The sequence below is a fragment of the Aulostomus chinensis genome, chromosome 2 (genome assembly GCF_037954235.1).
Source record: "Aulostomus chinensis isolate RoL2024-O1b breed Wild chromosome 2, RoL_Achi_v1.0, whole genome shotgun sequence".
Taxonomy (NCBI): Eukaryota; Metazoa; Chordata; class Actinopteri; order Syngnathiformes; family Aulostomidae; genus Aulostomus; species Aulostomus chinensis.
The window spans coordinates 4,718,938-4,746,183 of NC_141321.1; the positions used below are offsets into that span (position 1 = coordinate 4,718,938).

General features: G+C 46.1%; 1 protein-coding gene across 3 annotated transcripts; it reads right to left on the reverse strand.

Moving 5' to 3' along the window:
* Nucleotides 1-8,016: 8,016 nt before the first annotated feature.
* cttn (cortactin) lies at nucleotides 8,017-25,607 on the reverse strand. 3 transcript variants are annotated; one of them, XM_086223370.1, is made up of 16 exons: nucleotides 25,440-25,607; nucleotides 23,525-23,633; nucleotides 23,337-23,410; nucleotides 23,119-23,248; nucleotides 20,694-20,804; nucleotides 19,531-19,585; nucleotides 18,544-18,654; nucleotides 17,632-17,742; nucleotides 16,546-16,656; nucleotides 14,260-14,370; nucleotides 11,379-11,434; nucleotides 11,233-11,302; nucleotides 10,925-11,160; nucleotides 9,999-10,134; nucleotides 9,706-9,774; nucleotides 8,017-9,375 (listed from the first exon to the last, which is right to left on the reverse strand). In XM_086223370.1, exons 2-16 carry the CDS (start codon nucleotides 23,606-23,608, stop codon nucleotides 9,239-9,241), a joined length of 1,602 nt encoding a protein of 533 aa, XP_086079496.1. In that variant the 5' UTR covers nucleotides 23,609-23,633; nucleotides 25,440-25,607; the 3' UTR covers nucleotides 8,017-9,238. The 3 variants fall into 3 exon arrangements, with proteins under 3 accessions (XP_086079496.1, XP_086079487.1, XP_086079477.1); XM_086223351.1 differs by lacking the exon at nucleotides 14,260-14,370 and having other exon boundaries at nucleotides 8,018-9,375; XM_086223361.1 differs by lacking the exons at nucleotides 14,260-14,370; nucleotides 18,544-18,654.
* Between the last annotated feature and the right edge of the window lie 1,639 nt (nucleotides 25,608-27,246).

Here is a 27,246-nt window from a genome sequence, read left to right on the forward strand (position 1 = left end):
ACTGTATCACAGATGTTGTACCTCAACACAGACTTTGAACTGTATCACAGATGCTGAACCTCATTTCAGATGCTGAGCCTCATTACAGATGCTGAACCTCATCACAGATGTTGAACTGTATCACAGATGTTGTACCTCAACACAGACTTTGAACTGTATCACAGATGCTGATTCTAATTACAGATGCTGAACCTCATCACAGATGCTGTACCTCATCACAGATGTTAAACCTCATCACAGATGTTGAACCTCATTACAGATGCTGAGCCTTGTTACAGATGCTGAACCTCATTACAGATGCTGAGCCTTGTTACAGATGCTGAACCTCATTACAGATGCTGAACCTCATCACAGATGCTTAACTTCATTTCAGATGTTGAAGCTCATCACAGATTTTGAACCTCATCACAGATGCTGAACCTCATTACAGATGCTGAGCCTCATCACAGATGTTGAACCTCATCACAGATTTTGAATTGTATCACAGATGCTGAACGTCATTACAGATGCTGAACCTCATCACAGATGTTGAACCTCATCACAGATGTTAAAACTCATTACAGATGCTGAACCTCATCACAGATGTTGAACCTAATTACAGATGCTGAGCCTTATTACTAATCCTGAACCTCATTACAGATGCTGAACCTCATCACAGATGTTGAACCTCATCACAGATGTTGAACCTAATTACAGATGCTGAGCCTTATTACAGATCCTGAACCTCATTACAGATGCTGAACCTCATCACAGATGTTGAACAGTATCACAGATGCTGAACCTCATCACAGATGCTGAACCTCATTACAGATGCTGTACCTCATCACAGATGCTGAAACTCATTACAGATGTTGAACCTCATCACAGATGTTGAACCTCATCACAGATGTTGAACTGTATCACATATGCTGAACCTCATCACAAATGTTGAACCTCATTACAGATGTTGAACCTCATTACAGATGCTGAGCCTTGTTACAGATGTTGAACCTCATCACACATGTTGTACCTCATAACAGATGTTGAACCTCATCACAGATGCTGAGCCTCATTACAGATTCTGAACCTCGTCACAGATGTTGAACCTCATTACAGATGCTGAGCCTTATTACAGATGCTGAACCTCATCACAGATGCTGAGCCTTATTTAAGATGCTGAACCTCATCACAGATGTTGAACCTCATCACAGACGTTGAACTGTATGACAGAACTTGAACCTCATTACAAATGCTGAGCCTTGTTACAGATGCTGAACCTCATCACACATGTTGTACCTCATTACAGATGTTGAACCTCATCACAGATGCTGAACCTCATCACAGATGCTGGACCTCATCACAGATGCTGACCCTTATTACAGATGTTGAACCTCATCACAGATGCTGAACCTCATCACAGATGCTGTACCTCATCACAGATGCTGAACCTCATGACAGATGCTGAACCTCATCACAGATGTTGAACTGTATCACAGATGCTGAACGTCATTACAGATGCTGAACCTCATCACAGATGTTGAACCTCATCACAGATGTTAAAACTCATTACAGATGCTGAACCTCATTACAGATGCTGAACCTCATCACAGATGCTTAACTTCATTTCAGATGTTGAAGCTCATCACAGATTTTGACCTCATCACAGATGCTGAACCTCATTACAGATGCTGAGCCTTATTACAGATGCTGAACCTCATCACAGATGCTGAACCTCATCACAGATGTTGAACCTCATCACAGATGTTAAAACTCATTACAGATGCTGAACCTCATCACAGATGTTGAACCTAATTACAGATGCTGAGCCTTATTACAGATCCTGAACCTCATTACAAATGCTGAGCCTTGTTACAGATGCTGAACCTCATCACACATGTTGTACCTCATAACAGATGTTGAACCTCATCACAGATGCTGAACCTCATCACAGATGCTGGACCTCATCACAGATGCTGACCCTCATCACAGATGCTGAACCTCATCACAGATGCTGTACCTCATCACAGATGTTAAACCTCATCACAGATGTTGAACCTCATTACAGATGCTGAGCCTTGTTACAGATGCTGAACCTCATTACAGATGCTGAACCTCATCACAGATGCTGAACCTCATTACAGATGCTGAACCTCATCACAGATGCTTAACTTCATTTCAGATGTTGAAGCTCATCACAGATTTTGAACCTCATCACAGATGCTGAACCTCATTACAGATGCTGAGCCTCATCACAGATGTTGAACCTCATCACAGATTTTGAATTGTATCACAGATGCTGAACGTCATTACAGATGCTGAACCTCATCACAGATGTTGAACCTCATCACAGATGTTAAAACTCATTACAGATGCTGAACCTCATCACAGATGTTGAACCTAATTACAGATGTTGAACCTCATCACAGATGCTGAACCTCATCACAGATGCTGGACCTCATCACAGATGCTGACCCTCATCACAGATGCTGAACCTCATCACAGATGCTGTACCTCATCACAGATGTTAAACCTCATCACAGATGTTGAACCTCATTACAGATGCTGAGCCTTGTTACAGATGCTGAACCTCATTACAGATGCTGAGCCTTGTTACAGATGCTGAACCTCATTACAGATGCTGAACCTCATCACAGATGCTTAACTTCATTTCAGATGTTGAAGCTCATCACAGATTTTGAACCTCATCACAGATGCTGAACCTCATTACAGATGCTGAGCCTCATCACAGATGTTGAACCTCATCACAGATTTTGAATTGTATCACAGATGCTGAACGTCATTACAGATGCTGAACCTCATCACAGATGTTGAACCTCATCACAGATGTTAAAACTCATTACAGATGCTGAACCTCATCACAGATGTTGAACCTAATTACAGATGCTGAGCCTTATTACAGATCCTGAACCTCATTACAGATGCTGAACCTCATCACAGATGTTGAACCTCATCACAGATGTTGAACCTAATTACAGATGCTGAGCCTTATTACAGATCCTGAACCTCATTACAGATGCTGAACCTCATCACAGATGTTGAACAGTATCACAGATGCTGAACCTCATCACAGATGCTGAACCTCATTACAGATGCTATACCTCATCACAGATGCTGAAACTCATTACAGATGTTGAACCTCATCACAGATGTTGAACCTCATCACAGATGTTGAACTGTATCACAGATGCTGAACCTCATCACAAATGTTGAACCGCATTCCAGATGTTGAACCTCATTACAGATGCTGAGCCTTGTTACAGATGTTGAACCTCATCACACATGTTGTACCTCATAACAGATGTTGAACCTCATCACAGATGCTGAGCCTCATTACAGATTCTGAACCTCATCACAGATGTTGAACCTCATTACAGATGCTGAGCCTTATTACAGATGCTGAACCTCATCACAGATGCTGAGCCTTATTTAAGATGCTGAACCTCATCACAGATGTTGAACCTCATCACAGACGTTGAACTGTATTACAGAACTTGAACCTCATTACAAATGCTGAGCCTTGTTACAGATGCTGAACCTCATCACACATGTTGTACCTCATTACAGATGTTGAACCTCATCACAGATGCTGAACCTCATCACAGATGCTGGACCTCATCACAGATGCTGAACCTCATCACAGATGTTGAACTGTATCACAGATGCTGAACGTCATTACAGATGCTGAACCTCATCACAGATGTTGAACCTCATCACAGATGTTAAAACTCATTACAGATGCTGAACCTCATTACAGATGCTGAACCTCATCACAGATGCTTAACTTCATTTCAGATGTTGAAGCTCATCACAGATTTTGACCTCATCACAGATGCTGAACCTCATTACAGATGCTGAGCCTTATTACAGATGCTGAACCTCATCACAGATGCTGAACCTCATCACAGATGTTGAACTGTATCACAGATGCTGAACGTCATTACAGATGCTGAACCTCATCACAGATGTTGAACCTCATCACAGATGTTAAAACTCATTACAGATGCTGAACCTCATCACAGATGTTGAACCTAATTACAGATGCTGAGCCTTATTACAGATCCTGAACCTCATTACAGATGCTGAACCTCATCACAGATGTTGAACCTCATCACAGATGTTGAACCTAATTACAGATGCTGAGCCTTATTACAGATCCTGAACCTCATTACAGATGCTGAACCTCATCACAGATGTTGAACAGTATCACAGATGCTGAACCTCATCACAGATGCTGAACCTCATTACAGATGCTGTACCTCATCACAGATGCTGAAACTCATTACAGATGTTGAACCTCATCACAGATGTTGAACCTCATCACAGATGTTGAACTGTATCACAGATGCTGAACCTCATCACAAATTTGAACCTCATTACAGATGTTGAACCTCATTACAGATGCTGAGCCTTTTTACAGATGTTGAACCTCATCACACATGTTGTACCTCATAACAGATGTTGAACCTCATCACAGATGCTGAGCCTCATTACAGATTCTGAACCTCATCACAGATGTTGAACCTCATTACAGATGCTGAACCTCATCACAGATGTTGAACCTCATCACAGATGTTGAAACTCATTACAGATGCTGAACCTCATTACAGATGCTGAGCCTTATTACACATGCTGATCCTCATCACAGATGTTGAGCCTTATTACAGATGCTGAGCCTTATTACAGATCCTGAACCTCATTACAGATGCTGAACCTCATCACAGATGTTGAACAGTATCACAGATGCTGAACCTCATTACAGATTCTGTACCTCATCACAGATGCTGAAACTCATTACAGATGTTGAACCTCATCACAGATGTTGAACTGTATCACAGATGCTGAACCTCATTACAGATGCTGTACCTCATCACAGATGCTGAACTGTATCACAGATGTTGAACCTCATCACAGATGCTGAACCTCATCACAGATGCTGAGCCTCATTAAAGATGCTGAACCTCATTACAGATGCTGTACCTCATCACAGATGCTGAACTTCATTACAGATGTTGAACTGTATCACAGATGTTGAACCTCATCACAGATGCTGAACTTCATTACAGATGTTGAACTGTATCACACATGCTGATCCTCATCACAGATGCTGAACCTCATCACAAATGTTGAACCTCATTACAGATGTTGAACCTCATTACAGATGCTGAGCCTTGTTACAGATGTTGAACCTCATCACACATGTTGTACCTCATAACAGATGTTGAACCTCATCACAGATGCTGAGCCTCATTACAGATGCTGAGCCTCATTACAGATTCTGAACCTCATCACAGATGTTGATCCTAATTACAGATGCTGAGCCTTATTACAGATGCTGAACCTCATTACAGATGCTGAACCTCATCACAGATGCTGAACCTCATCACAGATGTTGAACAGTATCACAGATGCTGAACCTCATTACAGATGCTGAACCTTATTACAGATGTTGAACCTCATCACAGATGTTGAACCTCATCACAGATGTTGAACTGTATCACAGATGCTGAACCTCATTACAGATGCTGTACCTCATCACAGATGCTGAACTGTATCACAGATGTTGAACCTCATCACAGATGCTGAACCTCATCACAGATGCTGAGCCTCATTAAAGATGCTGAACCTCATTACAGATGCTGTACCTCATCACAGATGCTGAACTTCATTACAGATGTTGAACTGTACACAGATGTTGAACCTCATCACAGATGCTGAACTTCATTACAGATGTTGAACTGTATCACACATGCTGATCCTCATCACAGATGCTGAACCTCATCACAAATGTTGAACCTCATAACAGATGTTGAACCTCATCACAGATGCTGAGCCTCATTACAGATGCTGAGCCTCATTACAGATTCTGAACCTCATCACAGATGTTGATCCTAATTACAGATGCTGAGCCTTATTACAGATGCTGAACCTCATTACAGATGCTGAACCTCATCACAGATGCTGAACCTCATCACAGATGTTGAACAGTATCACAGATGCTGAACCTCATTACAGATGCTGAACCTTATTACAGATGTTGAACCTCATCACAGATGCTGAACCTTATTACAGATGTTGAACCTTATTACAGATGCTGAACCTCATCACAGATGCTGAACCTTATTACAGATGTTGAACCTTATTACAGATGCTGAACCTCATCACAGAGATGAGATGCACTGTAAGAGGAAGGAATATGAACATTTCAAAAACACATTTCCTTACAGAGTCGAGTTTTCCACATCTGAAAGTTTTGTGTCGCTGATAAGAAACAAGGTCAAGTAAGAAGGTAACAGTGGCAGGAACAGTGAGGTTTACTCTGAAGGTTCAAAGTGTCATGGAAAACAAGACCTGCATATAAAAGCGCTCAAAAACACCAAGGGACTCATAGTCATCAGGGTCCCTCCCAGTTAGTCTCACCCCAGAATTTCATCCTGTCCAGTTAGGAAGCATGAATGAATCCAAACCATCTTCTCCTGCTGTTGTGTCAACGTCACAGACAGCAGGTAGGAAGGAGGGACAGTCAGCCAGGCCAGCCTTGTACAGGAAGGTTCAGCAGGTGGGACCACAGACCTGTTCCCTCCTCGTCCTCTCTGGCTGATTCTTGGCTAGTTTACATTCTCCAGTCCTGCTGTGGGAGCAGGAGGAGGATCTGATGCCCACAGACCTTGATCACGTAGTGCAGCTCCTCCAGGAGCCACATCCATACGCCGGGGCCAGAAGGCTCCCTGTGTCTCCCTGCAGAGAGAATAGTACCCCAGCAGGGGGAGGAGTAGGGGGCCGTAGGAGGGCGGCACCCCAGCAGCAGGACCGCTATCTGCTCCTTCGTGCAAGGAGGAGCACCGCCAGAGTCCTGCAAGATGACCTCCAGCAGATGAGCGCAGGTTCACACGGAGCACATGAGCGAGTCTGACATGCTGTGGAGAACCTTCTGCTGCCTGCTATGTCCTCCAGCTTGACCGCTCTGGTGGAGGGTCAGTGATGGTCAGGGGAGGTGGTTCCTTGGAGGGCTGCCACAGACCTTCAGGTGCTCACCAGAAGAACCCTGACTGCGGTTAGGTAGCAGGATGAGATCCTCAGACCCAGTCAGATCTGATGGTGCTGAGCCCTGGGTTCCCTCTGGTCCAGGACAACGCTCAGCCTCACATGAGAGGACGGTTGTGGTTGGATCAGTCTGATCTCATCTGTAGGATTCTGAATCCAGTCCTCAGTGGGTCAATGATTTTGGTTTCCACTGGTCGTTCTTTTTTAGTTTTTTTATATCCAACCAGTTCAACTATGTAATCAATAAGATTTTCAAATGGAATATTTCATTCATCATTAATCAACGTCTGGAATATGTGATTTTTAAGCAGTGTTTTTGAGGAAAGTTACTGACACCATGAGACACAAAACTATGAAGGACAACGGCACCGGTGAGACGCTGCTGACCAGGGTCACACCAAGACCCCCAACAGTCGGGTGATTGAGTCCAGGCTCCACGCTCATTACCAGATAACTGGAAAAACAATAAAATACAGAAGGACACTGGAGACTGGATCCTCACTCACACACCTGATGAGCCAGGAGTGATGATCCTCAGGTTCTGTCTCTTTCTTACGTTTCCAGTGTCCAAGCTGATTGGTGACGTATGACCGTCTTCACCTGAGGTCACAACTTCATATAAAATTTCTGTCAGTGACAGTAAAGTATTGAATAATTAAACGAAAACAAGTCAGCAGTTTTAATTGAAATAAATATAATATTGCACTAGTGTGGCATCGCTCTCAGTCCTGACACCAGCACGTGTGTGTGTGTGTGTGTGGGTGTGTGTGTGTTATCACGGATGTTGAACCTCATCACAGATGTTGAACCGTAGCTTAGCTCTGAGCTCGATGGGTCTCAGCGGCGCTCAGTTCTACTCAGCTGCTGTGCCTGCATTGGGCCCCAAGCTGTAAACATGAAGGCTCACTCACAAACTGATTCCATGGACGGAAGCAAATCAATGACTCTTCACACACAAATCATTCATAGTTTATTTATTGAAACTAAAAAAGAACAAACAGGTAATGATGTGACTCGAGCAAACAGAAGTACAGATAAAAATAATGTATCTGAAAGGTCACTTTTATTATAAAACCGCAAATGAGATCAATGAAAGCCCTCTCACACACACACACACACACACACACACACACACACACACACACTTGTTAACGCTACACTACTGCCATCCTCAGGCAAGCAGCTTTCCCAACCTGCTGTCTTGAGGAATAATTTGTGTTCTGAGATTCTTCGTCTTGATATATTTCTGCAGGTCAAATCTCACTTACTCTTAAAAGGTCTCTCACACTATTTGGTCACGATGAAGGATGTTCGTTGGGCTCCAGAAAGCTCACAACCATGTGTCACATGACCACATCAACACAGACTGGAGCAGGACTAAAACCTCCAGGAGAAAACACGGCAACAGGGAATAAAAATGTGTTCAACTCTAGAATTTCTCAATGATGTCTGCAGGTCTGGAGACAGAAAAATGAAGATGGTCGCCATAACGAGCTGCAGCGCTCTGGTTCACTTTGGGATTGGCTCCTTGATTCTGGGAACAATTTACAATACAGAAGTCAATCTTCTTATTGATCAGATATAACCAGCTCTGAACACTGAAGCCAGTGTTCTGCATACTGCATGTTCAATCAGGAACTGCACCTCGTGTGCAGCACAGCACATGGGGGGGGGGGGGGGCTGACTGAAGACCCCTCAGCCTCCTACGAGCTCATTCTTGACCCTATTCTGGTCTGGAACTAACATTCCTCCTCTCCTGTGTGAGGAACCAGCAATACATGATGGGCATCTTCTCGGAACAGAATGCTGGGTTGGATGCAGCTCGTGGCTGAGAGGCTGAGAAGGTGTGTCGGGTCAGTGCCCGAGGGGACCCACACACTCAGCAGCCCCAGCTGCAACCTGCAGTTTTAACTGGTGCAAAACTTTGTGCCTTATTAAGCCAAGATAATTAGTTCTGTATATTCTCTTGGCGTTAAGAAACTCGTCCTCCCTGGCGACCGCTGCACGCCAAGTATTTAAATCAAATGAGGAGGAGCTGGCAGACGGATGGAGAGAAAAAGGAGCAAAAGAAAGGCGTTAAGCAGACCTGAGCATGTCTGGCACAGTGTTGAAGCACTACGATACGGTGAAGAGAGAAGAGACCCAGGCGTGAAACAGAGGAGGGATTGGAAAACATCTCCTTTTCAGCAGGGCCGCATCACTGCCGCACTTCCACATAGTTGGCTGGGAAGAGGCCGTAGGCACCTCGGCACACGCCTCGCCACCAGCCCTCATCAATCATCTCAATGTTGGTGATGATGTCATCAGGGTCGAAGGAGATCTCGTCATCGCCGGCTGAAACGGGGAGAGCAATGAAGCTTAAACCACTGAAATGAGTAGTTGGTCAAGGAATAATGTAGACACCATTTTAACAATTATGATCCGCTCATCAGTGTCACATCATCGACGTATAAAGAGGAGACGGAGCCTCTCAGCCTGCTGAGGAGCTTTAAACCTGCCGTCTTCCTCATGGCCAGCAGGGGTTGCAAGTCACTACACGGTGACCCGTCACTCAGGGTGTTGGTGCCCAAATCCGGTCCCTTCTGGTTCCGAAAACCAAGCCTGAGATTGCCAACTTGAACAGGTCGAACCAATCAGAGGTTGGACCTGAAAATTCAGTCTCACCAGCTTGGTAGTCATAGAGGGCCACCGCCGTCACCCCGAGGTCCTCGCTGTACTCGTACTGCTGAGCGTCTGTAAGACAGCAATGCTTTGGTCAGTAAAGAGACTCCAGACGAGTCCAGGTGCTGCTGGACGGACGAGGAGATCCTCGGTCTCAGACGATTGGCCTGCCTCGCTCACAGACAGACACTCTCCTACAATCGAAGCCTCACATGTTGGTTGGGGGATGAAAACATGTCAAAAATACAATTCCACTTCTGTGGACACTGATGTCGTATGACAGATAAGATGAGGACCTTCTGCAGCCGTCTCTTGTGGGGTTTGGTACAGATCTTCTTCCTCCTGTTGTGTGTACTTGCTCGGTGGCTCCACCTCATACAGCTGCTCGCCATTCTCCTCGCCGGTGCCATCATTAGCAGCTTCCTCGATGTTCTAACAAGGCAAACATGTCCATGTTTCAGTACTGGAGACAAAAATCCTCCTCAACTACCCCATGTTAGAGCACGTAAGCAAACAGCTGTTCTGTCACATACTGCTAGCGCCCTGCTAGCACATCTGATGAGTTTGCTATCTGCTGCAAGCAGCTCAAACTTGGCATTACTGAGGTTCCCAAAGGCGCCTCGCCCTTTATAGAAGCATCAACGTGGGCTTGCTTGAAATCTCATCAGGACACCCCAGGTCATCAAGATGTGATCATGAGTGTGATTAAGGTGTGTACATGTCTGAACACACTTCCATGAGGTGACTCAGCATCTCACTGGGATTTAATATCGGAATATTGACATCTCGGCAAACGTAGCTGAAGTCTCCACAAGCATCCCCTCCTCCAGTAATACGCTAACACATCTTTTCAGACGTACTTGGGTCATGTTTCACTGCACTGTCAGATGTGGCAGATCAGCATTGATGGCATACCAAATAAAACAGACCATAATAAGTCTCAGCATGTGTGATAAACATTTAAATACATTGAGCACTTTTCACCTGAGAGACCATCACAGGTGTGAAGAGTCTGCTTGTGGAAGTAAAGCCAGTACATGTAGGCTTCCTGAACAAGCCGAACGATGGGTTCTATGATACCTGACGAGTAAGAACTCAGGACGCTACAGCACAGATCAAGACAGCAGTGTTGATGTGGCAAGAACGGCACTTTCACACATGTTGGGAAGTTCCCACGCAACTAGAAGTGGAGAGTTGGAGGGGGACACAAACAAAAGCTGACCTTGTATGTGGGTCCATCAGTAGGATGGACTGGTGGAGTCGGGCTGGGACAGGCAGCAGGGATGGGAGAGGGGGCCTTGACTGTCTCTGCATCTTTTTGCCGCGCAGCCTCCTGTTCCTGTCTCTCTTTGGCCTGCCGACGCGCTCGCTCCTCCTCGGCTCTCTTTCTGTCCTCCTCTTCCTTCTGCTTGGCGATGTTCTCAAAGCGAGCCTTAATGCTTCCTGTGCTGCTGCCAGCTGACCAGAGAAGTGATGAGGAGCAGTGCACTCACGCTGACCCTCAAACACTTGATAGTGACGGGTGCTTACCAGCCTCCACAGGTTTGGTCTTCTGGTAAGATGGGCTCGGCTTCTCGACCTCCTCAAACGTCCCTGCGCTCTGTCGACCAGAGCGAGAGGTGAGACTCTGTTTCATACACAATGTAGACACACAGAGGCACTCAGACACACTTTACCTTGTCCATCCGGTCATTCTGGACACCATACTTCCCACCAAATCCTTTAGAATAATCTGTTAACAAAGAGAAGATGAGTCCGTGTTTTACTTCAAGCTTATTGGATCAACCACAGTCAGCATCACCAGAACAGCTTTTCCTGACAATTAACTTCAGGTTTAATTTAGCCTCTTCATCAGACTCAGGGGGGCTCACCACGAACCCCCCTGGTCTACTGCAGTTCCCATGAAGCAGACTGTGGCTGAATTAGTCCATGAGAGGACTGACAAACAGAAGAGCTGCTGGAGTCAAAGGATGGGCGGACGGGCTCATGCAAACCTGTAGAGAGGAGAGGAGGATCAACACAAAAGACAGCAGACAGCAGGAGGAGGACAGTCTGAACATGAGACAGACACTTGGTAGGGGGCCAAGCAGCCATCTTGACTCAATATCTGAGCTGAAGATCAGCCATGATGCCTCTGAGTGCTTGCAGCAGGACGCCTTGATAAACTGCACTGCGGCCATACGACAGTGCCGGTATCATGCAAACAATGACGCATGAGCAAAGACAGCATCGCCACGGCAGCTAGAAACAGCAGGCAGGTGATCGGTGACATGGAGTTTTGAAGTGATTCATGTGGAGGGTTGACGCTGGTGAAAAGAAAATCTGATATGTTTAAGTTGGGTTTTTTATATGTCTGTTATTACCCTTTGGAGAAAGAAAAAACCTAGAGGCCCTAACTAGCAGTATTTAAGGGCCAAAGCCTAAAGGGCACTGGATTCTGCTCAAAGGAACATGCCAACTGTTTGTTAAAAACCCTGCTGTCCTCCCTCCCCCGGCTCATCTGGCCAGGTGTTTTTTTTTGTTGGTTTTTTTGTTTTACAAAAAGTTGGCATGTTCCTTTAAGCAGAATTCTGCCTCAAGGTTGCCGTGTTCCTTTCACATCACCTCTCAACATTAAGGCCGTTGTAAAAATGTAACGTGAAGAAGCTGACCTCGTGAGATCAAGCAAACCTCTATGAATCAGAGTAGCAGAGTACAGCAGTAGAGAAGAGTGGTAGAGTACAGCGGTAGAGTATAGTAGTAGAGTACAGTCCTAGAGTACAGCGGTAGAGTATAGTAGTAGAGTACAGTCCTAGAGTACAGCGGTAGAGTATAGTAGTAGAGTACAGCGGTAGAGTATAGTAGTAGAGTACAGTCCTAGAGTACAGCGGTAGAGTATAGTAGTAGAGTACAGTCCTAGAGTACAGCGGTAGAGTATAGTAGTAGAGTACAGCGGTAGAGTATAGTAGTAGAGTACAGTCCTAGAGTACAGCGGTAGAGTACAGCGGTAGAGTATAGTAGTAGAGTACAGTCCTAGAGTACAGCGGTAGAGTACAGCGGTAGAGTATAGTAGTAGAGTACAGTCCTAGAGTACAGCGGTAGAGTATAGTAGTAGAGTACAGTCCTAGAGTACAGCGGTAGAGTATAGTAGTAGAGTACAGTCGTAGAGTACAGCGGTAGAGTATAGTAGTAGAGTACAGTCGTAGAGTACAGCGGTAGAGTATAGTAGTAGAGTACAGTCGTAGAGTACAGCGGTAGAGTATAGTAGTAGAGTACAGTCGTTGAGTACAGCGGTAGAGTGTAGTAGTAGAGTACAGTCCTAGAGTACAGCGGTAGAGTATAGTAGTAGAGTACAGTCCTAGAGTACAGCGGTAGAGTATAGTAGTAGAGTACAGTCGTAGAGTACAGTCGTAGAGTACAGCGGTAGAGTATAGTAGTAGAGTACAGTCGTAGAGTACAGCGGTAGAGTATAGTAGTAGAGTACAGTCCTAGAGTACAGCGGTAGAGTATAGTAGTAGAGTACAGTCGTAGCGTACAGTCCTAGAGTACAGCGGTAGAGTATAGTAGTAGAGTACAGTCCTAGAGTACAGCGGTAGAGTATAGTAGTAGAGTACAGTCGTAGCGTACAGTCCTAGAGTACAGCGGTAGAGTATAGTAGTAGAGTACAGCGGTAGAGTACAGCGGTAGAGTACAGTGGTAGAGTACAGTCCTAGAGTACAGTGGTAGAGTATAGTAGTAGAGTACAATCCTAGAGTACAGCGGTAGAGTATAGTAGTAGAGTACAGTCGTAGAGTACAGCGGTAGAGTGGAGTAATAGAGTGGTAGAGTAGAGTAGTAGAGTAGAGTGGTAGAGTGCAGTAGTAGAGCAGAGTAGTAGAGTACAGTAGTAAAGTACAGTGGTAGAGTACAGCGGTAGAGTACAGTCGTAGAGTACAGTCGTAGAATACAGTAGTACAGTGGTAGAGTACAGTGGTAGAGTACAGTATTAAAGTACAGTAGTACAGTAGTAGAGTACAGTCAGAGCAGCTGTCACGGTGGCTGGACAGCAGCTCAGCTGTGTGGTAATAAGACCCACTTATACAACTGTAGTTTGACTGCAGAGGTCCAGACGCCTGAGAGGACAAATGTGTCAACCGCGCTGTCATGCAGATGAAACTACAGAGTTCCAGCACAGCCAGACGGCGTTAGAGGGCTGTTACTTGTTGAAACTGTATTATTATATTATATATTAACCAGGTGAAATGGTAGGACTCTTTTCTGACACACTTTTTTTAATTTAAAAAAAAAAATCACAAAAGTACCCTCGAGTGAAAAGCATGACTGATGACTGGAGGTCAGTGAACAATCACTATTTGGATGAAGAATCTGTGCTGCAATGTGGATGCAGTGAAACAGAGAGGGGCGTGAGGGACCAGGGGTGGTGAGGGTTCTCTGATGGAGGGGCAAATCTTTCAGGAAAGAAAGGCGTGTCCATGACAAAACAGCTGTCACTGAAGAAAAAGAGGTGCCAAAGAAGGGGTATCAAGCTAAGAGGGGTTATTGGGGAGGGGTTGTGGGTGTCCAGGGAAGTATCTGTGCCTTTCTGGGACTCGTGCTTGGCCAGGCTCTCCTTGTGCTCATAGCCCAGGGCACACTGGTCCTGCTTCTCCACCTCTACCCCATACTGCCCTCCAAACCCACGCTTATAGTCTGCAACATAACATAAATACACACAAATTTTATTTTTTATATATTATATATATATTTTTATATATATATATATATATATATATATTTTTTTTTATATATATATATATATATATATATATATATATATATTTTTTTTTTATATATATATATATATATATATATATATAAAATATATATAATATATATATTACTTATAATATATATTATATATATAATATATATAAGTAATATAGATATATTTAGATATATATATAGATATATATAGATATAGATATAGATAGTACACACACGTATAAAGAGACAGGCAGAAAGACAAGGACACACCCTGAGGACTCATTTCACATTGGAGTGAAAGACAAACATTTATAATCAGAGCCTTCAAGGTTTCGCTGTCATGATGAGGCGTTCACGTGTCACACAAGTGTCGTGTTCAAGTGTCGTCCCTGGCAGAAAATTCTCTTGATTCTGTCTCTTCTCTGTACCTCCAGCGTACTAAGACATGCCTGTTTTTGTCTTCCAGTCCAGACGTGTAACTGTCCTTTGACACAGATCAGTGGACCCTGAGGAGTGAGGGTCCCTGGTTCTGACAGGGTTCTGCTGTGGATTTATGGTCTTTCACTGTGAACGCTTGAGAGCCGCTCCTTTCCTAAGTGGTGCTGAACTCAAACTACAGGACACGGATTAAAGGAGCTTCCAAGTAGCAACAACTGTAGTTTACAGACTCAAACTGACCGACGCACACTCACAGAACTTTACTGGGAGCAAATAAAAGTTAAATAAACACAAAACAAAAACCTGAAGTACAAACAGTAGTTTTCCATCTGAACGCCACATCTAAAAGGACTTGTAAAGGCTGCGACATGAGGCCCTCTACGCACGAGTGAAGTTCCTAAAGCAGCACTTTCCTTTACTGAACATCACATTTCCTCAGAGCTGCTCTGGGTGAGGGCATCAGCTTCAGGCTGACATGCTACATCAATCTGAGCTGAGGTTTCACTTCCTCTTTGAACGCACAGATTGAGGAAGTTATCAAGACCATCCACAGCCACAGCACCACCACATCAGAGAGGTTTCAGAGTGAAAACACACCAAGGGCTGAATTCAAAGCACACACGTTGTCAAGTTTTGCAGAAGGTCAGATGGATGTTTGCTGACATACAACAAAATGTGTTCATGATTTCCAAGCCTTTCTAAACTATTTTGCTTTTCATCTGGAGTGAAAAAGATTGAATTTCTCCATCATCTCTTGTAGATAATGACAGCGTTTTCCCCCACCAGCACTTGGCAGTGACAATGTAAGGCAACTGGTTCAATAAACAACAACAACACATCAAAACTTGATCATTGACCTTCATCACTGCAGCAGCTTCTATGGGCCTACTTTGAACCTCGAGTGTCAGAAATGGAGTATATTTAATGACTCAAAGAAGCTGCTGTAGTGATGCAAGCAGAAACAGGCCACAAGGTAGATGGGCCACTTGGTTGATTGAGATCACTGTTGAGTCAGCGCCGGCCCGCTGACCAGGGCCCACTGACCAGGGCCCACTGACCAGGGCCCGCTGACCAGGGCCCACTGACCAGGGCCCACTGACCAGGGCCCACAGACCAGGGCCCACAGACCAGGGCCCACTGACCAGGGCCCGCTGACCAGCTCCCTCCAGCGCTCGCTGCTGATATGAGATGATGTTTGCAGCAGACTAAGATATGACATGAATTTGCTGTTTTGTAAAATACTGTCAGTAATTTGAAGTGACAGTTATTTCCAATCTACAACCACATGTACATGCATTAATATCTCAACTGACCTCCAGAATTATGACAAATTCCCCAGGTGACACTGATCCATGTAAACAAGGCTCAGAAGCTCATAAATGACTATTATATTCAGACTTATGAGCGAGGACCAATGGGCTGCCGGCCTCTATTTGATGTGCAGTCAGCAAGGTAGCAATAGGCAGCAGGACCCACAGTGGTGGACAGAGGTGGTTGACTGGTGTAAACCAGTAAATTTCACCCGTCAAGAGTGACTTCCAACCAACCTCCAGATGTGAGGTAATAATTATTCTATATTTGTTTGTTTCAAGTGATTAGATATGGCTGGTGTGCACACAGCTGACGTGCTTGCTTGGACACAGTTTGCTACTGATCTTAGTTGCAAGAGACGAACCCCGGTACCTTTTTGGGACTCGTGGAGCTGCACTTTCTCCTGGTGGTCCCATCCCAGCGCAGATTTGTCCTGTCTGTCCTTCTGCACACCAAACTTGCCTCCAAAACCCTTCACGTAATCTGCAGACACACATATTACACACTCCAGTACTCCAGCTGAAACACCTGAATGTACCTCGGTTAATTTAGAGATAAACATGACTTCACTTGTTAAAGTCATGTTCTTCTCACAGGGACAGTTTCAAAAGTTTCTGTCAACATCCATCCATATCCCATAACGCTTATCCGTAAGGGTCGCAGGGGGTGGAGCCTATCCCAGCTGACATTGGGTGAGAGCCGGGGTTCACCCTGGACGGGTCACCAGTGGGCCATCAGGAACAACCAGGGATTCAGTATCTTGCTCAAGGACACTTGGACATGGTCACTGGGGGAAGTGGGGATCGAACCAGTGACCCTTCGGTTGCTAGACGGCTGCAATACCTCCAAGCCAAGCCGCCCCTTTCTGTCAGCATTATGGACATTTTTATACAGACAGCAACATTGCACTGGTAATCTTACCAACTCACATATGGAGGCCAGTCTGCCTGACCGCGTCAACGCTGGTAAATGAAATGGTGGTCCTGGTCCTGTTATCGGAGATCTTGTGTTTGCACCACAGAGGCAAACAGGGCGGCGAGCAGGGGTTTGTGAGGTCACCTACATAAAAGTGTACTTGTGAGCTGCAGTCAGCTAACCTGCCAATAAAGCTGCTGCAGGTGTGGCAGACAAGCAGCAACAGGTAGAACTGCTGGCTCTGCTGCGTGTCAGAGTCAGGAAGAGAGGGTGTGTCCCACTCAGCTGCTCTGGCACATAAACCACCTGGTCAGAAGCAGTTTTCAGTGGACAAACACACTGCAAATAGGTTGACGGGGGGGGGGGGGTAGTTGACCTCACACACCAGATTTCACCGGATATCACGGAAGGGCAGCCGCCTCCTTATTTGGTTCATTCGCAAGTGATAAAAACCATGATTATAGAAATAATGAGAGACTGTTTTTCCCACCTGGACTACCCAGGACCTGCTACATGGATTCTGGTTGTTGCAATGATACCAACCTTTCTGAGACTCGTGCCGCTCGGTTTTGCCCTGGTATTCAAAGCCCACAGCACTCTTGTCCACCTTGTCAGTCTCGACTCCAAACTTTCCGCCAAAGCCTTTGGCATAATCTGTTGATGGCCGCCGTATGGGAGGGGGGGCAGAGTTAAGACAGAGAGAGGTGGAGGAGAGCTAGAGTTAGTCCCAAACATGAAAGTGCTTCACCGGAGAAGTAGAGTGAATGTTTCTACAAATGCATCCCGAGTTATGGCTTTGATATCAATCAGTGGTTACCACAGGTGTCGGGCCAAAATGAGCATCCACAGAAGGACACTCATACGTAGAATGCATAGTCACCTGATCATCATCAGTACAGAGGAGTGAGGAAAAACGGGATTTGAGCTGTACTACTTGAAACTGAATGCAGTGGAATCCAGGATTCCTCTGTCTGTGGCTGGGTCATGCTCCAGCCGCAGACCAGGTACACTGGCAACCACCTGGAATCTGATAAAGCATTTCCACCTGCTATGGTCTACAGGAAGAGTGACATACAAATAAAGTGTATTATTCTTAGAAATATGAAGGCCTGCAGAGACACAGAGGAAGCCACCTACATTCAAAAAGACTCCAAATACTGTAAGGTTCTGAGCCAGGTGTCCCCTTCCAGCTGCACTGTTTGACAATGAGCTAAACAAACAGGACCCATGCAGCTGACAGAGTCAAAATTAAAGTAAAGCCATTGTTTGCAAGCTTGACTAAGCTAGCAGGCAGAGGAAGCGAATGAACAGACAAAGAAATGCAAAACACATTTTTGCGTGGATTTGCACTCACCGAGTCAAGCTGAGAGAGTGAGTGTGAGTGTGTTCTGCCATAACTTTCCCATGTCTCTCCAGGCTAATGGGAATGCCGCATGGCGTGGAAACTACACAAACCTTTCTGGGACTCGTGCTTCTCAGTTTTGCCCTGGTAATCGAAGCCCACTGCGCTCTGGTCGACACGATCTGCCTGTACTCCATATCTCCCCCCAAACCCAGTGGTGTAGTCTATACAGCAAACCGGGGGGGGGGGGGGGGGGGGGGGGGCAAGGGTCAAAGGTCAGGGTGTGAATAAGCATGGAAGCAGTGGTCATGAAGCAGCCCAATTCCAAATCTGTCATTAACACTTCCTGGCACTTTCCAGTAAAAACACAGCTCCCAAACTATTTGGGAAATTCACAGCTTGGATTTTAACAAAAATGAATGCGCTCTCGTAGTTTCAAACAATTGGACCAAGTTGTTGATAGAAGGAGAAAGACCTTCTGCACTGGTAAGTAGTGAGATGCCAGGGAAGCGTTGGAATTGGGCTCATGGTCTGCAGTTCTGCAGAGACGGCGGGATGAAGGCAACACAAAGGTCGTGACAGTTTGGAGTCATGGAACATTTGCTGCTCTGCCTGAGGTGAACACTTGCATCCACCTCTGATAAGCATTGCAAGAACCTGAGCTCAGTCCTGACATTGTTACTTTACATAATCTTGGTGATTGAAGTGGTAAATCAGTACCTAAATCACGTGTCACTTTACGTCCAACGCCCTGGCGTAAATAACAACATTCTGCTGTAAATGATTACGCGCTGGAAAAAAGCTGAGCAATGTTGATTTCAAAGGTGGAATCCTGGCAGAGCAGAGATCAAGCAGCTTCAGATCGATACAACAAGAGCCGACATGATGTGGCAGGCTACCGGCCAAATACTCGTTAAACAGTTGGCCTCCTGGGGGCTCACAATACTGACACAATTTCAGAGCCTAGATGACAGGAAAGGTAGATGATGACTCATGAAAGGGTCACGTCATGTGTCCACTAACTCAGTGTCTGACATAAAGCTGCAAATGATGACTGAGCTGAAGCCTGCATGCACCAGAACAAGAAGCTGCAACGTCACCTTTCTGAGAAGCGTGTTTCTCTGTTTTACCAGCATACTCAAACCCGACTGCCGACTGAAACGAGAGAAAGACAATCATTCCACCACGGGTTCACAGTTTGAAATGCTAGACATATCAATGACTGAACACTCGATCTTAAACCCCCTCCAGAACTGGTTTTAAATCTGAGTGTGAGCTTGGGACGGCACAGGAACAGCGGGACACTTGCATGACAGTATTTAGATTTCCAACAGGACTTCCACTGGTGCACGGCAGATATGTGCTTATTTTGGTCATGGTTGGTGATGGGAATGCTTCAAGTGGAGCCGGGCCAAATGACCTCGAAATAAAATCTTTGATTTTTTTTTTTTTTTAACAAAAAATCTGATTTTCAATTTTAATAAATTTTTCTCTGTCCTCCACCAAAGCAAACAACAGATGACAAATAAATGGCTCAAAACAAGTTTACAAAGTGTCATTTTTGGTCAAACGAACAAAACAATGATAGAACCCTCCGCTGCGTGCCTCGGCTTTAGGTGCTGGAGTGCATGTGTCGTGCTGCTTCCTGAGGCTGCAGCAGCTTTAGAAGAGACCTCACAGCGAGCGCTTGAAAACTGAACCAATGCCATAGCAACACCCTCCCCTGGGACGAGCTGCGGCTTCCCCCCTCGCTGCCATGTTTGTGAATCTACAGTGTTCGTGTGCGCCACGCAAACCTACCCCAATTTTCATGATAACACATTGTCCTGAACTGTAAACTTGAATTAACTGATTGAATCGATGTATCGTGCAGGTCTACGTAAAAGCAGACGGTGCACCTTAAACTTCTGGTGATAGACATACTTGAAATGTTTCAGAGCCGTCAGCCAGTCATGACTGACAAGTTGGTGCTGACTTGAGGTACATTTTTTGTAGAGCAGCTGAAGCTGATTGTGAAAAGAGGCAAAAATGAGCCCCAGGATTCAGCTGATTGACTGTAAATTAAATTGCATCGTGGGAAATAAACTGCTGGAAACATGAATAAAGTGCATGATGGAAATAAATTCCATCCCCCATACTCATCCCCACCTGGCAGTTGTCATCTCCGTGAGTGAAACACTAACATTCTACACGTCCAACACAAATCATGTTTAAAATCAAGGAGATGTTATGAGCACTGCAAGCCTTCAGCAACAGGAAATACCTGGTCAACGCGGTCTGCTTGCACTCCAAACTTCCCTCCAAAGCCCTTGGAGGTGTCCGTCTGAGAGCAGTGTTTGGACAGCTTGCTCTGGTAGTCGTGACCCACAGCGGACTGTCAAGACACAGACAAGAGACTGAGACGCGTAGAAAAACAAAACTTCAGCAGTCTGTCGAGTTCAAAAGGCCAGTGGAGAGAGAGGTGGAGAGGAGCCATGAAAAGCTAGAAGCAAAGCCAGTGGTTGAGAGTGGTGACATCTGACTCATCATGGATGCACACAAACACAGAGTGTGGCATAAACATTGCGCGGTCATCACATTCATGCAGCAGTGACCACACAGCCCAGAGGCAGACGGGTGTGAATGGACAGAGCTGCTCGCCTGGAAAGATTATTGAGAGTTAGCCACTGGTTCAGCCTGCCCAAGGAAGCAGACCTTTGGAGGAACCATCAAGAATGATCGACGCTCATACAGAGTTTGTCATCAAAATGTTGGCTCTTTATATCTTCAAGGAGGGTTCTCTTAGACTATAAAAAGCTGTAAAACATCATAGATAGCTTAGTGGTGAACACCAGGTTTCACAAGTTTGTTTATATCAAAAAATAAGCAACCATGAATGCAAGATTGGTCTTTAAAAAGCAGAGTGATGCAAGAAATAGAACTTAAACTTGATATCTTCTCCTTTGTGGGGCAAACAGGCAACACGCATTGAAAATCTTAACTGGACCTGAAAGTGACGGCTGAGCTGCTAACATGCTAGCGAGGGGTATGTTGAATACTGTGTGTGGTTCAGGGTGGCTTGGTGACTGGTTTCTTGGACACACACGACTTCATTCTTTTTAAGGTCTGAATGTTCACAATAAAAAAACTCTGTGCAAGAACAGAACAAGTGTGCATAAGTTTCACAAAAGCTGGTACCAGATGAGGGACTGGTCTCTGTGCTGGTCTGATTAGATCTCAGTGCAGCTTTGATACCATTGACCACCATATCCTTCTGCAGAGACTGGAACCTGTCACTGGTATTAAAGGAACCACACTAAACTGGTTCAGGTCATATTTACTAGGTCATCTCAGTTGGTACTAGTTAATGGTGGCTCCTCTGAGACCACTACAGTCAGTTCTGGTGTTCCACAAGGGTCTGTGCTTGGACCAGTCCTCTTCACCCTGTACCTGCTTCCTCTAGGTCACATGATCAGGAAACACTCCATTAATGTTCACTGCTATGCAGACGACACTCAGCTGAACTCATCAATGATCCACATGGAACAAACCAGCTGACTGAACTGGAGGCCTGTCTGAAGGACAGGAAACATGGAGGACCATCATTTCCTTTATTAAACTCTGATCAACTGAAGTTCTTGTGCTGGGCCCAAACACCTGAGGACCACCTGATCTGATGAGACAGGTACCCTGGATGGCACCACCCTGGCCCCCAGCACCACCGTAGGAACCTAGGAGTTCTCTTTGACCAGGACCCTTTAACTCCCACATTCAACAAACCTCCAGGACGCCTTCTTCCATCTACGGAACATCGCTAAGATCAGACACATCCTGGCTCAAGAAGATGCAGAAAAACTAGTCCCTGCTTTTGTCACTTCCAGGCTGGATCACTGCACCTCCCTCCTACCAGGCTGGACTAATAAGTCCCTAAAGACTCTCCAGCTGGTCCAGAACGCTGCTGCCCCCTGACTAGAACTGGTAGCAGAGACCAGGTCTCTCCTGGACTGCTTCTCTGCATGGCTCCCTGTCAGATTCAGAACAGAATTTAAAATTCTTCTTCTACCATCAAAGTCCTCAACAGTCAGGCTCCTTCATCCCTGACAGAGCTCCTAGTCCCCTATGATCCAGCTAGAACCCTTCACTCCCAGGATGCAGGGTTCCTGCTGGTTCCTAGAGTTCTAACAGTAGAATGGAGCCAGAACCTTCAGCTATCAGGCTCCTTCATCCCTGACAGAGCTCCTAGTCCCCTATGATCCAGCTAGAACCCTTCACTCCCAGGATGCAGGGTTCCTGCTGGTTCCTAGAGTTCTAACAGTAGAATGGAGCCAGAACCTTCAGCTATCAGGCTCCTTCATCCTGACAGAGCTCCTAGTCCCCTATGATCCAGCTAGAACCCTTCACTCCCAGGATGCAGGGTTCCTGCTGGTTCCTAGAGTTCTAACAGCAGAATGGAGCCAGAGCCTTCAGCTATCAGGCGAATTGTTGGGTGGAGGTTCATTGAAGGAGGGAGGTGCTGGACCTGCTCTACTTGTGAAGAGTCAGGACAGAACTTTGGTTGGGGTTTGGCGCCGTACAAATAAAACTGACTTGACTTGCGTCAAATGACAGCACAGCAATAAATCTGAGACACGGCTCTTTATGTGCCAGTAAACCCTGAAGAACAGACTGATCCAATGTGACAGTGGTTTCTCTGCCAGCACCCCTCTTACCTTGTCCATGCGATCCTGCTGAAGCCCAAATTTGCCTCCATATCCATGCGAGGCCTTGGGCATGGTCTCCAGCTCCTTTTGCTTCAAGCTGGAATGCTCCGTGGACACTGTTTCACGCAGATGGTGGATGCTGTTCCAAACAACACATTTATTCAGTAAACAGAGAGTTTTGCTGTCACTTCATTAAAAGCAGGGCAACAAATAATCCACATCCTCACTCTATGTGCTCCTGATGTCCGGAGCCAACCACCGTCTTGGCGCCCCAGCGCTGCTCCTTCTCCGACACGTCATTCTAGAAATGAAGGAAAACTGTTAATGGCCAGGATGAAGCAGTGCATCTCTTTCCTAAATGGAGAGAGGAGAACCAAGAGAGACATGGATGGAGGAGGTGTGGCTACATGGCTACCTCAAAGTCAGGGTCCGTCTCCCAGTCGTCCCCTCCATCATCTACAGTCACACTGATGGACTGTCCTGCAGCTGCCTTCCACATCTTTAGGGCGCCAATGCAACACACGCTAGTAGAGACACAGAAAACCTGATTGGCTTTAAAAACACAGAGCAAGAGAAGCAGAGAGAAGTCATTGAAGCTGCACGTCCTCCAGAGTAGAGGATACGGGCAAGAGCACAGGAAAATCTGAGTAAAAGGAACGTTTATTGAGAGAACGTAGCACTGGTACGTATCTGGTGAGGGTGGGGGGTAGCATTGTGCACACTATGGCAAAGCTTTTGAGAACATTAAAGTTCTCCTCACATATAGACCGAGTAAAACTGCCTGTTTTAAAACGTGCATTACTGAGGTTTGCTCCCACATCTGGTTCTGAGAACACAACACATTTATGTCTCTGCTCGTCTGTTCATCCCATCTGGACACCGACGGCGTTCTAAGCACAGCTGATACGGAACCGAGGATTGAGCAGAGAAAGGTCCTGGAAGAAACACGGAGCTGAGAAAGAACGTTTCACGATGAAATGCTGACTTGCAAGTCTGACGGAACCCTCTTGGTGAGATGGAAAGGTTCGGTCTCACCACCTCATGGCTGCCATCAACAAGCCCTGCTGTCTGCAGTCACTCCCTCCCTTACGCTCTTGTGACCGTTCACAAGTCGACGTCTCAGGCTCAGCCACGAGCCCACCTCTCCCTGCACGCTCCACCATGACATGTGATTGGCTGTTCATAAGTCGGGGGGGATGCTTCAGGTTTGTTACTACAACCTAACTTTTCTTATTTGTAATGTGATTTCATGGCGGCCTTTGATTTATCAAAGGACAACATTTAGTCGTCGATTGACTTTTTATCTCTGTAAAGGACAGCCTGCACATTTATTTACTCATCATGCTTGATAGACCAGGCCTGCGTGGAAGTGACCCCTCCACCATGAACGCTGTTCGTGTGAGGGCTTGGAGAAGCTGTGGTCTTCTCCTCAGAACTGCCCTTCTCTCTGTATCTCCCTGTCTTAGTGGGAAGATAAAAATGCTGACAAGGGCAGGGATGATCCGTGCTCTGGTTGGGCCGGTCCTGGGATTCGCAACAAAAGCTTCCTGTACCAATCCTGATCCCTGACTCAGCCCAATGTGGGCAACCCGCATCTGTGTTCAATCAGCGGCTGCGGGAGACGTGGCTGCAGTCACCTCAGGAGGAGAGGGGGGGGGGGGGGTCTGGAAACCAGGAAGCGAGTCCAAACTTTCAGAGGCGTTACATGACATGTCCCTCAACACAACCACACCCATGTGCAGATCTGATCACACACAAGCTCCGACGTTTCTCATCCGTCTGGGCAGGCCTGGGGGCGAAAATAGCAATTAGGTGCGGCTCCGGAACGTCGATAAAGTCTGGGGGACAGGGGGCTGCGGGCAGAACCAGCGTTACCGGACCTATGACCGTTATATGTCCGCGTAGCAGCTCAAGTCGGCAGTTGCCTCCTGGTACTGTCGGCTTCTGCTCGAACATAATGATTCTCCCGGACCACAGAGGTACACAATCTAAGACCTCATCGGGCAGTTTTAATTCTAAATCATGGTAAATGTCCCAACCGACGGCGACAGCCTCCAGCTCTCCCCCAGCAGCAGCAGCCGCCGGGCTCTGGGAGGAGGAGGACCGCCTCGCCAAGGTGGACGTGTCGGTACACGGACACTAAACACTTCGGTTCCCAGCAGCGGTGTTGAAAATTCGCCGAGTTCGGATCAGTGTGCTGCGGTGTCTGCGGCATTTCCTGTTCCAGATTTCCAGTCAGCTAGCAATGCTAAGCTAACGCGTCTCCCCGGCGCGAGCTCGGCGAGATTTCCCGACGTTCGAACGTTTCAGCTCAGGTGTTCAGCCCTCACCTTACACGACCACCGAGCTCCGTCCAGAGTCCAGCTGAATCCCGACAGGTCCCCCAGGTGGATATAACGTCAGTCCCTTCACACCTCAGGCTTTGATGGAGAAACGGCAACGTTACAGGGACCTTCCGGCTCTCCCAGTATCCAGTTCTTCGCCAGCGGTGACGTCACAAATGAAGGGAGGGGGGGCGTGGATTATCTCCTCCACACGCCTCGCGCTCATGTTGGAGTGCGTTTTCTGTTTGACTCCGTGTGCAGAAGAACCTCAACACAAAAGCTGCCTTTACATCCGCAAGACTCCAGAGAATGAACGGAGTGTGAAGGAGACATTTTCTCATTCATTCGTGTCTTTAGCTCACTTTCTGCTGCCCCACCCTCCAATTTCTCTTTCCACTGACGCGGAAATGTATATTTTTTTCCGTGGTATTTGATGAATTTATCTTTTATTTAATTTTTTCTGTACTTTTACAAATTCCGTATTGTTGTTGTGTTATGGTTAAAAAAGTTTTTTCCAAAAATAATTTTAGTCTCTTATGGTGTTCAATAAAGGAATTAAAAAAACAGCAACTTTCAGAGCAGCATTTCCATTTGTAGAAAAATGAATGTGGCACAGTGTGCGTCACCATGTCGTCTTCACCGTGCATGCCGGTGCTGAGTGTTAGAATCCCTGACTGCTCCGCAGGGTGCTGCCTTGGAAGATACAAGCGGAATACGAATGACCTTTGACCCCAGCACCAAAGCCATGAAAACCTTCCAGCAAAATGTTGATTGTTGATGTGCATTTACAAAAAAAGTCCATGACTTGTTTAAAATATGAAGATGAAGTGATGCTCTTTAGCTACTTTTTAAAATTTGTGTTTGATTAATAAAACAAAACATGACATCACAAGGAAAAATAGATTTCACTTCAAAGGCTCAATAAACGATAGAGCTCGGAGCGGCAAACACAGCCGTGATGTCACGTCGACACAGTGACCGCCTCACTGCGCTGCAGCTCTTCAGCCGCGGACCAGAGGTCAGAAACAGCACGTCACATGCAAGCTTTGACACAACGGTAGAGGTGATTCCCAAACACCTCAATCATAACAAATCTATAAAAAAGGTAGAAAATATGAGCAAAACCAAAATAGTGACGAGAGGCCTCGATCTGCAAATGAGGCAGGTTGGGATTTGACTTCCAAGTGCAGCAGGTAAATTGCAAGCTGTGCATTTCAGCTTGAGGCTCTCCTTCCTCCAGCAGGTCTCTGACCTGGAGGTCTGTGCTGGTGTCCAGCAGACGCTGTGCCGTGGGTCAGCCCTCATGTGAGCACATGGAACCAACCGGAGCTCTCCACCCTTGTTCAAACATCACCCAACTGTCGCCATGACACCGTGAACACACGCCTGATGACGCTGGCAGCTCGATGACATCGTCAATGGTATCCGATGGCTTTTTTCTAAAATATACCTGTGTGTCTGATACTTTGATCAGCGAAGCGTCTTCACTGCTCATCATCAGTGACGAAGTCACCATGAAATTCAGGATTGATGCACTTGAACAAACATCAACAGTGACTTCTTCGGTGACACTGGCGATGGACAGGACACCTGGCGCAGACTTGGCGGCAGGTACCGAGAGGACGAGCCGCGCGAGCACGATTGGAGAGACTAGCTCAGGATGGGACACGTCAAAACCCCTCCATGATGGCCTTGGCCTTGCACCCCAAGGGGGGGGGGGGGTAGCAGTAGGTATGCAAGTAAAATGTAGACTTTGTACTTGAAGCAACATGAAAAATAATGCAGGACAGAAAAGAGGAAAGGAAATCATGAA

Coding starts and splice junctions, on each gene's coding strand:
- cttn (XM_086223370.1), bottom strand. CDS start 23,608: ATGTGGAAGGCAGCTGCAGGACAGTCCATCAGTGTGACTGTAGATGAT. Junction 17,743..18,543: donor GAAGCACGAGTCCCAGAAAG/GTTTGTGTAGTT, acceptor GGCCATCAACAG/ATTATGCCAAAGGCTTTGGC. Junction 11,161..11,232: donor GACCAAACCTGTGGAGGCTG/GTAAGCACCCGT, acceptor TTCTCTGGTCAG/CTGGCAGCAGCACAGGAAGC.